This window comes from Oncorhynchus kisutch, linkage group LG19 (assembly GCF_002021735.2).
Source record: "Oncorhynchus kisutch isolate 150728-3 linkage group LG19, Okis_V2, whole genome shotgun sequence".
Classification (NCBI taxonomy): domain Eukaryota; kingdom Metazoa; phylum Chordata; class Actinopteri; order Salmoniformes; family Salmonidae; genus Oncorhynchus; species Oncorhynchus kisutch.
Window position 1 is genome coordinate 9338567 of NC_034192.2, and position 10339 is coordinate 9348905.

Genomic DNA, 10339 nt, shown 5'->3' on the forward strand with positions numbered 1-10339 from the left:
GTCATGAGACACTAAGTCAAAACAAAGTTGATGAAGGTGAATACTTACCCACAATGACCACAATGATGATGGGTATAAGCACAAGGATGAGTAGCAGTGAAGGTGCAGCTTGTTTTGGTAAAAGGTTTTTCGTGAAGTTGCCAACTCTTATCTGAAAAACAAACATAATGCACATCAACTGTAAAATACTATTTCCAAGGACAGTTCTGATTCGGAGTTTCCAAGAGCAACTAACAACCTTTTTGGATTTATCTGAATAAGAGGTTTACCCTCACTGACTTGATGTTAAAGTTGGGAGTGTTCTTTATATCACAGATGACAGAGTCAGTCCCGTTGCTCTTCTCGATGGTTTCCATGACACACTCTACATCCTGGTTCTCCTCCTGAACACCAAACACTAAGATCTCTTCTGTGGCGATGTTCAGCTTGTCAGCACTTTTCTGAAATAAAAAAAAGAATGGAATGTGTATATGAGAGAGAGAGAGAATTAGGCTGATTTCCACTAATTATCAAAATCCAGAAAAGAGCCATTCAATTCTACAACCACGGAAGCGATTCCCAAACCTTCCATAACAAAGCCATCACCTACAGAGAGATTAACCTGGAGAAGAGTGCCCTAAGCAAGCTGGTCCTGGGGCTCTGTTCACAAACACACCCCACAGAGCCCCAGGACAGCAGCACAATTAGACCCAATCAATGAGAAAACAAAAATAAATCTTTCCAATGTGTCAAGTAATTAACAAGAAACAGAGCAAACTAGAATGCTATTTGGCCCTAAACAGAGAGTACACAGTGGCAGAATACCTGACCACTGTGACTGAGCCAAACTTAAGGAAAGCTTTGACTATGTACAGACTCAGTGAGCATAGCCTTGCTATTGAGAAAGGCCACCGTAGGCAGACATGGCTTTCAAGAGAAGACAGGCTATGTGCACACTGCCCACAAAATTAGGTGGAAACTGAGCTGCACTTCCTAACCTCCTGCCCAATGTATGACCATATTAGAGAGACATATTTCCCTCAGATTACACAGATCCTGTAACGGTTTTCTTGTGATGAAGGAGAGGCGGACCAAATGCAGTGTGGTTTCTATTCATGGTACTTTAATAAAGCAACTACACATGAACAATCTACAAAACAAGAACCGTGAAAACCTAAACAGCCCTATCTGGTGCAAACACAGAGACAGGAACAATCACCCACAAACACACAGTGAAACCCAGGCTACCTAAGTATGATTCTCAATCAGAGACAACTAATGACACCTGCCTCTGATTGAGAACCATACTAGGCCGAAACATAGAAATACCCAAATCATAGAAAAACAAACATAGACTGCCCACCGCAACTCACGCCCTGACCATACTAAATAATGACAAAACAAAGGAAATTAAGGTCAGAACGTGACAGATCCACAAAGAATTCGAAAACAAATCCAATTTTGATCAACTCCCATATCCACTGGGTGAAATTCCACAGTGTGCCATCACAGCAGCAAGATTTGTGACCTGTTGCCACAAGAAAAGGGCAACCAGTGAAGAACAAACACCATTGTAAATACAACCCATATTTATGCTTATTTATTTTCCCTTGTGCACCCTTAACCATGTGTACATCGTTGCAACACTATATATATATATGTAATATGACATCTGTAATGTCTTTATTGTTTTGAAGCTTCTGTATGTGTAATGTTTACTGTTCATTTTTATTGTTTATTTCACTTTTGTATATTATCTACCTCACTTGCTTTGACAATGTTAAAATATGTTTCCCATGCCAATAAAGCCCCTGGAATTGAATTTAATTGAGAGAGAGCTTTTAAGTACATATGTGTGTGTATGGGTGCATGAATGCGTGCACATGTGTGTATACCTCAATGGTGACACGCAGGTCGTTTCCTGTCTTGATTGCAGTATAGCTGGTGAATTCTGGGTCTGGATGGTAGGTGAGCTGTGATGAGCAGGCCAGTGTCTGATTGGCTACTCTCAGAGACACAGTGGAGGTGACTGGCTGGTTAATGTGTTCAAAGGGAGGTGTGTGGTACCACAGAGTCTAAAAACACCAACAACAGGAATTAGAATACCTCAGATATTGATCCCCCCCCATGACTGATTTCTGTGTTGTGTGAAGGTGAAAGTTTGGTGAGGTGTGGCAGTGTGCATGTTCATATTAGGTTACTGACTGGTTACGTCAGTGTGTTAAGATGTCTACCCCAGAGCTGTATTTGGTATGGATGGTCTGAGGGGCATGGTCATGAACAACCCCCTCCACAAACTCCAGCTGGCACCCTTGGACCTTGATCTTCCTCTTCCCACTGCAGGACACATACGAAATCAACCAATCAGAGGGTTGTTGGTCACACCTAACGTGCTGATGGGAATTGTAGTCATGTCTAAACCACATTATTTGAATAAGCCAGAGGAAGAAAAACAAGTTGGAACACACAAAAAAACATTTCACAGAATAAATAAAGTATGACATGGTCCATAAAAACTAGCTAGCCAAGCATGAAGAATTAGAGAGCTACCAAAAGCAAAAAGGGAAGCCAGTGCTGAGCAGCTGAGAGAAAGAGGTGATTGAAACATAACACTGTTGTATGAAGCAACTTCTGAGAAGCGGCCCACTTTCTTTCCCCATCAGACAACATAATGGCCAGTAGCCATATATGGAAAAGAGTTACAGACATGCTTCTTAACCTCTGTATAGCTTGTGTGTGTGTGTATATAAAAATCTGGATCATAGGTGCGTACCTACGTGTGTGTGCGTGCGCACACGCGTACCTATGTGTATGTGTGTGTGTGTGTTTTTACCTAGCCCAGGTAGTGCTTGGTATTAGCCCAGTGCAGGATGGTGAGGACCCATAGGTGACAGTGGCCTTGCCCAGACAGCGACCGTCTGGCAGCACGGCACACACAATGACAGAACCTTTGTCGCCAATGGGGATGTGGAACGTCAGACTGGACCCAGTGTTGTTCCACACAGGAGACCTGACCAGGTGATACACACACTACACAGGTTACAGATCCCCTCTGTACTGCTGCTCATTCTGTTCACCAGTTCCGGAGGTCTACGTCACCGGATTGCTAGGCTTCACTGAACGGGATTCATTATCATCAACCCCGGACTGTCTTGTCTGATTACACACACCTGGTTCCTATTTCCCCTGATTAGTATATGTGCCCTCTGTTGACCATTGTTCCCATGTCCGTTGGTGGTGTGAGTACCTATGCGTTGGTGCAGCTGTTATGCTGCATGCTATATAGTATATTGTGTATTACGGGTGTCGTCCCGTGTCGTTCAACCAGGTTTACCCTCGCTCTTTTGTTTGGGTACAGCCCAGTGTTTTTGTATACGTGTTTGTTTTGGGTGTATTAAAAACCCCTTTTGTGAATTGCTGCACCCGTATCCAAAATCTGATATACCAGCGTGACAGACACACTTTACCAAAACGCAGTGATAAAGCTTTGGGCTTTTCATGAACGAAGTGAGCAGCAGTGAAAAAAAAATCTAAATCGTTGTTTAAAAGCATTGATGACACTTTTTACATTTTTATTTATCTCAAAAAATGATGTCTGCCTAAATTAGTAAAACAAATCATATTCATCCGATTGTCCACTTTGACTCACTCCTTGAGACTGCAGTCCATGTGCCCTTGGATGCGAACCCTGGTCACGTGATGGAGGTTCTTCCCAGTCATCAGGGCGTGGTTTCTGCCATGGAAGGACAGAACACTGGGCACTATGGAGACGATCACTGGCTCCTGACAAACACACACAGACAGACAATATTTCTGATAAAGACAAGTGAAACGAAATATGTGTTTATGGCTGTAGGCTTTCTCTTTAGTAAATAATGATGAGTGACAAAGTTAGAGGCATAAATATCCTACCCCCCCAAAAATGCTAACCTCCCCTTTTATTATGATGATGGAAGGTTAGCATGTCTTGGGTGTATGATATTTGTGCATCTGTAACTTTCTGACTCATCATTATTCACGATTCATTCAGGACTACCAGTAATCATAGTAGCATCCACATGAATGTAGAAGCATTTAGAAACATTCTATTATTTAAAATAAAAGTGATTACGCAATACATTATTTACCATTCATTTCTATTGGGCAAATGTTTTATCTGAAACATAACCAAAACAAACAGCAAATGCATCCAAGCTTGATGTAATCATTGTGTGCTGGGAATAAGGGACCAAATACTAAACTTTTGACTACTTTAATACACATAAGTATATTTGTCCCAATACTTTTTGGTGGGGACCATGTGTAACAGTTTAGTTTCCTTCCCTCTCCTCGCCCCTACCTGGGCTTGAACCAGGGACCTTCTGCACACATTAACAACTGACACCCACGATTGAAACGCTATTAGCGCGCACCCCGCTAACTAGCTAGTTATTTCACAGTTACATATGTACAAAAAGTGCTGTAATTTCTAGTTGGTTCACCCGATATGGATGAAAACACCCTCAAATTAAAGATGACAGTCTGCACTTTAACTTCATAATCATTGTATCACTTGTATCACTTTGGAGTGCTGACCCACTCCAAAGTGCAGAGCCAAAACAACAAAAAGTGTGTAACTGTTCCAATACTTGGAGCTCACTGTATGTAATTATGATGGATGGTTTGAAATCTACTACTGCCCTGGGGCACAGTCATGTGATCCATGATCCCCACTGTAAGAGGTATGACTACTTGACTCTGAGACAAAGGATCTATTCACAAACATCTTCTTACTATTTATACCCTTTTTGATCCATACCATTCTGGTTGAGATAAAATCTCTATTCTATGAGTGATCTAAATGTAGGATGCCCAGATCAATGAATATTGCTCTGTACAGCTGAATATAGTATCTTGGCATTGGTAGACATCCATTTGAGTGTCTTCATTTTGTCCTCAATCTTAGCTTTCGAGAGAGAGAACAAGAGAGAGCAAGAGAGAGAGCGAGAGCGAGTGGTTTGATAAGGCCAAAGGAACATTGACACTTTAACTAACACCAAACACACACAGCTATATTCATCACATCTGATTAAATTCTTCACATTTCATTCAGACTGGGAGGAGCATGATAACAAAGTGAGCTCATTCAAACATCTCAAACGCAGACACTATACTGTATCTTTCAATGTTATTCGATTTCAGACGTCAACATTGTTTACTTGTTGAAATAAGTTACTGTATGTACCTACAGTAAGTAGCTGTTTTTTTTTTGGTAGTGGTGAACATATACAAGAAAGCTTTGTCCTTGTCACATTTCACAAAACACATGTCCATAGCTATTTGATAGGTACTGAAATGACTGTGCGTGCAAAGTCACCGTGAAAATCCCAGACCACTTCAAGTCCACTCTGTTTCACATGCAGACACAGATGCGTATACACACGCACACACACAGATACAACCTTAGTTCCCTGTTCTGTGATCAAACTTCTCTATAAGGGACAGAAGATCCACTGAGAGATGCTGATGAAGTGATCGGTAGGATGGACTTACAGAGTAGTTCATTCCTGACTGGCTGGGTCTGCACACGTCCTGGGGAAGGAAGTGAGAGAGGGTTGATGAACAAGATACAGGAACACACATGGGTGAAGAAGTTGTGAGATGAACCACCCCAAAGAAGAAGAGGTGTGTGTGTGTGTGTGTGTGTGTGTGTGTGTGTGTGTGTGTGTGTGTGTGTGTGTGTGTGTGTGTGTGTGTGTGTGTGTGTGTGTGTGTGTGTGTGTGTGTGTGTGTGTGTGTGTGTGTGTGTGTGTGTGTGTGTGTGTGTGTGTGTGTGTGTGTGTGTGTGTGTGTGTGGTGTGTGTGTGTGTGTGGTGAGTGAGTGAGTGAGTGAGTGAGTGAGTGAGTGAGTGAGTGAGTGAGTGAGTGAGTGAGTGAGTGAGTGAGTGAGTGAGTGAGTGAGTGAGTGAGTGAGTGAGTGAGTGAGTGAGTGAGTGAGTGAGTGAGTGAGTGAGTGAGTGAGTGAGTGAGTGAGTGAGTGAGTGAGTGAGTGAGTGAGTGAGTGAGTGAGTGAGTGAGTGAGTGAGTGAGTGAGTGAGTGAGTGAGTGAGTGAGTGAGTGAGTGAGTGAGTGAGTGAGTGAGTGAGTGAGTGAGTGAGTGAGTGAGTGAGTGAGTGAGTGAGTGAGTGAGTGAGTGAGTGAGTGAGTGAGTGAGTGAGTGAGTGAGTGAGTGAGTGAGTGAGTGAGTGAGTGAGTGAGTGAGTGAGTGAGTGAGTGAGTGAGTGAGTGAGTGAGTGAGTGAGTGAGTGAGTGAGTGAGTGAGTGAGAGAGAGAGAGAGAGAGATACCTGTATGGGGTCTGAGTTGGCAGACCTGGTTGTCCAGGAGCAGACATCATTACTCCAGCTACATCCAGCTGTCATGCACTGAGAACACCTGAGAGACACAGAGACAGGAATAAGAATACTACACTGAGTTTAATCATAAACATGTGTACCATCTGCTACTCATGCAAAATGTGGACTAACAAATCTATAACATACAGAAAGGCAAGTGCCCAACATAATTTAAAAGATGTCATTATAGTAAATATTGAAGTAGGTCTAAACAAGTAGGTTGACACATAGCCATATCAAGGTGCTGCGGCGTAGCATAACAGATCTGGGATTTCTGACTGACAGGGCAGAGGTAGGTGGTCCAGAGATGTTTGAACAGTTCGTGAGCATCAGATTCTCAGTAAGGTTCTGCTTCCCCACTTGTATCTCCACGGTGACATTCAGACCTATGTGGAAAAACACAGGGAAACAATCTCTAAGCAAGATGCTCCATTTTGTCATTGAGAAATCTACAGGAGAGTTAGAAGGTGAAAGGTCACCTTCAGCAGGAAGCTGGTCGCTGGAGAACAGGCAGGAGCATCGAGGCAAGGCTGGAGCGGGGTTTGTCCTGTCACACAGATTATCATTTCTTGTGAGGAAGATACAGGCGGAGGTGAGACTTCCTGTCCCATGCACATTCAGGTGGACCTTGACAGTGAGTGTGATCTTCTCTCCACTGCTGCTCTTCTCCACCTGGTAAGAGACCATGTTCTGTTGTTGGGAGTCCTCAGAGATGGAGATCCAGGCTGAAGGCTGAAGGCAGTCATCCTGAAACGAACATCTAGAACACATCACATAAAGGGGTGAGGATGAGCAGGTTTAGGGTGACACAGATAAACAGGAAAAAGAAGTATATTTACAGGAAGTTTCATCTATAGAGGCAAGTTTATTCTAAGAAGCTGTGAGTGATACAGGAAATAACATTTGTTCTACCGCTCTGAAAAGGTATGTATTCAAGATCATATGGTATGAAAAACCATGGGCCGAGATATGTCAATAACAAAGACAACTGTCTAATTTAATTACATTGAAATGACTGCCACGGTTAATCTTCATGACAAGAATGAAAAATTGCATTTTAGAAAATAAAATGTGATATAATAAAGAAATCTCGTCTATAGTGTAAGTTATAGAAGTGTGTAGTTGTGGTTCTTGTGACTGACCTTGACTTGTTGTTCTCAGACTCACACCAGCCACAGAAGGGGTCCTGAGCAGACCAACAGTCCTTCAGACTCTTGTGTTCACTGCACTGAGCCACAGGCACACGCATCATCTACAACAAACACACAATATTATGTCCTGGGTCCTATTTCAGAATGGTTGTACTGTATAGTATGTATATCTGTGCACAGTAGAACTTACCTGGTTCCTCAGTGCCATGTACACATGTTTGTGGTCCACTGGATCCAGGTGCATCTTGGGAAACACACGGCGGTCGTCATCTGACTTGTAGAGCACTCTAGCACAGGCAGATTTATAGGCCTTGTCTACAGCAAGCTGACATGGGACAGAGAGAGACACTTCAATAATATCTCTCTGTTGAGGTGACATATCCCACTAACAAACAACAATACATAACATGGCCCTAGGAAATCACCAATACTGCAGTTGTAAATGTTAGTTGACTGTACACATTTCTCTCTGTCAACAAGAGTATGGATTTGATGATGATGATACATGATAGGATAACAATCATTGATGTGTAGTGGTGACCAAACCCCTGTCTGGTTTGTTAGTGTACTGCATGGCTGTCATATTTCTGTTAGAAACATGCAGAGGATTTGTCTGGATTATTAAAGCTTTCCAGGGACAACACTGCATGAAGGAGACTATTGTCTCTAGTAGAGTATTGTGGGGTTTCTCCAGGCTAATTTAGTCCTCGAATTCTCTCATGTGAGCCACGTTTGGTAGAAAACGCTGTAATTCTGTTGTATGAGTAGATGTGTGTTCAAGGGAGAAATAATGACACGAGAGGGGTGTTATGAGGCCAGTGTGTGTGTGTGTGTGTTAAGAGTTCTCGTAACTGTGTTCCACAGACCTTGATGAGTTGTCCGTCTCCTGTCCCAATGAAGAACACCAGCCAGGAGTTGTGTCTCACTGCCAACACTGATGTCATGGAGCTGTATCTAAACACCACTGCCTCTGGGTGCAGGTCCTGGGTGGTACCCTTTGGCAATGCCTGGAACAGCATACATATCAGTGTTACAGACAATCTCAACACATTTGCTAAGAAATTAGGCTAACGATAATGATAGTGACTTTGCTATGGTGTTGGTTATAAACCACACAAATAATCATCATCATCTCACCAACCTCTGCACAGGCTTGATAGCAGAAGTCTGGGTCATTGTATTTGTCTTTGTCTTTGAGTTGAGGCCCTGTAGAGCTGATGTTATAGATGGCCAGCACGGTGTTGATGGGGTCGCTTGTGTTACCAGCCGTGAACACACCTGCCCAGAGCACCTGCCCATGGAGCCCACCAGAACCTTGAATCACAGAGGAAGACAGGAGCTCCCGGCGCTCCATGTTTCCACAACATTTGAGTGTTGCACCTTTGAGGGACATCAACGTATTTGTTTTACTATTCTCGCTCTTGAACCAAATAAGTCGAACTTGACGCTCTTTGGGAACGTTCGAGAACACGTAGATGTGTGAATTACTCTGAAAGCCGTCCACAAACTGAAACTTCTCCTTTTGTCTGGCGTCAATATACGGAGTCGCGCTCTTATCTGAATTCGAAAAGATTCCCCCAAGCTGCCCATCTAGTGTATTCCGTAGGTCAAGCAACTGACCTGAATTGGAACACTCTTTACGCACACGGCTCGACAACCTTCCAGCCATAATGTAGGAGTTCGTCCCGACATCAACAATAAAGCCAATGGTTGAATCTCCAGGGTCCAATGAACCCACTTCAATATCCTCCGTATACACAGATTTTGAGATTTCGTTGAGATCCAGTATTTCACAGTAGCCGCATTTTGTGGTTCCACATGTGATCAAGGTCTTGTTTTTGATGAATGGCAGTAAAATGTTTACCTTAAATGGATACGTTTCGTCGGAAGGAGGTACTTCTTGGTTAGGATAAACTACGTTCGGATTATCCCTCTTTATAACTTTGGTAAAATCATGGTTCAGCTGGAAGAGTCGGTCATCCGTAACGACGTATACCGAGCTGTCACCAATGGCAAAGTCGCGGACGTCGCCATCGAATGTGTGAATCTCCTGGCCCCGACTCCAGTCCACGCAGGCGAGGAGAACTCCCCAGAAAACAGCCCTCATCTCGTAAGTCATGTAGTCAGTCAAGCCTGAGAGGAGAGTGCATGGTAAACTCCATTCTGCGCCTCTGATGCCACTGTCATACTGTGCCGAAGGCCAACAGGAGGATTGCGTAAAAGCGCACAGTGGATATATGCTGCAACTATGTGTTAACTTTAGGTCATTAAATATAGTTCCGGCGGTTATGTTCTGAAACTCAGACTTCCGTGTTTAAGTCTCTACTGTGATGTCGAAATGAACGCTAGTTCCATACATTTCAATCTCAGCAGAGGTTGTATCAGTAACATCGTTGTTAGAGTGTTTCCAAAACGTCTCCAAACGCGCATTGGTGGTAATGCCTATATAGCCTATTCAAATGCCAGTGCTAACATCACCATCAGATGATTATTGAGATTTAAACACTTTGATTCATTAATAAAATACGTAACCAAGTGAATGCCTCATACATTACTTTTGATGTCATCATGGGCTATCCCAAGGGGGCACTTTTTGTTCGGTCCTACACTGCATTCTGGTGGTGAAAGTGTTACATTACTAGACCAAATACTACCCCAAAGACTGGCATGCAGTGCTGTAAAGTACTGAAGTGAAAATACATCTGAAGTCGTTTTTTGGGGTATCTGTACTTTATATATATTTTACAACTTTTACTCAACTACATTCCTAAAGAAAATACTGTTTACTACATACGTTTTCCCTGACACTCAAAAGTACTCGTTACCTTTTGAATGC

General features: G+C 42.9%; 1 protein-coding gene across 5 annotated transcripts in view; it reads right to left on the reverse strand.

Annotated features, from left to right (window-relative positions):
* Positions 1-9790, reverse strand: part of LOC109864578 (plexin-C1-like) — a 26321-nt gene extending 16531 nt beyond the window's left edge. For 2 of the 5 annotated variants that reach the window (XR_004204209.1, XM_031797614.1), the window contains exons 1-14: positions 8645-9790; positions 8370-8510; positions 7694-7828; positions 7495-7604; positions 6832-7112; positions 6636-6738; positions 6305-6392; positions 5512-5550; positions 3629-3762; positions 2813-2989; positions 2214-2316; positions 1875-2054; positions 270-440; positions 49-151 (exon numbers count right to left, since the gene is read on the reverse strand). Coding sequence is in view for 4 of the 5 variants with exons in the window: in XM_031797614.1 (XP_031653474.1) it covers positions 49-151; positions 270-440; positions 1875-2054; positions 2214-2316; positions 2813-2989; positions 3629-3762; positions 5512-5550; positions 6305-6392; positions 6636-6738; positions 6832-7112; positions 7495-7604; positions 7694-7828; positions 8370-8510; positions 8645-9622 (2743 nt within the window). In the remaining variant the exon portion in view is untranslated. Of the gene's footprint in view, positions 1-48; positions 152-269; positions 441-1874; positions 2055-2213; positions 2317-2812; positions 2990-3628; positions 3763-5511; positions 5551-6304; positions 6393-6635; positions 6739-6831; positions 7118-7494; positions 7605-7693; positions 7829-8369; positions 8511-8644 lie in introns of all 5 variants that reach the window. The other 3 variants (XM_031797613.1, XM_031797612.1, XM_031797611.1) reach the window with 3 other exon arrangements.
* Positions 9791-10339: the final 549 nt, after the last annotated feature.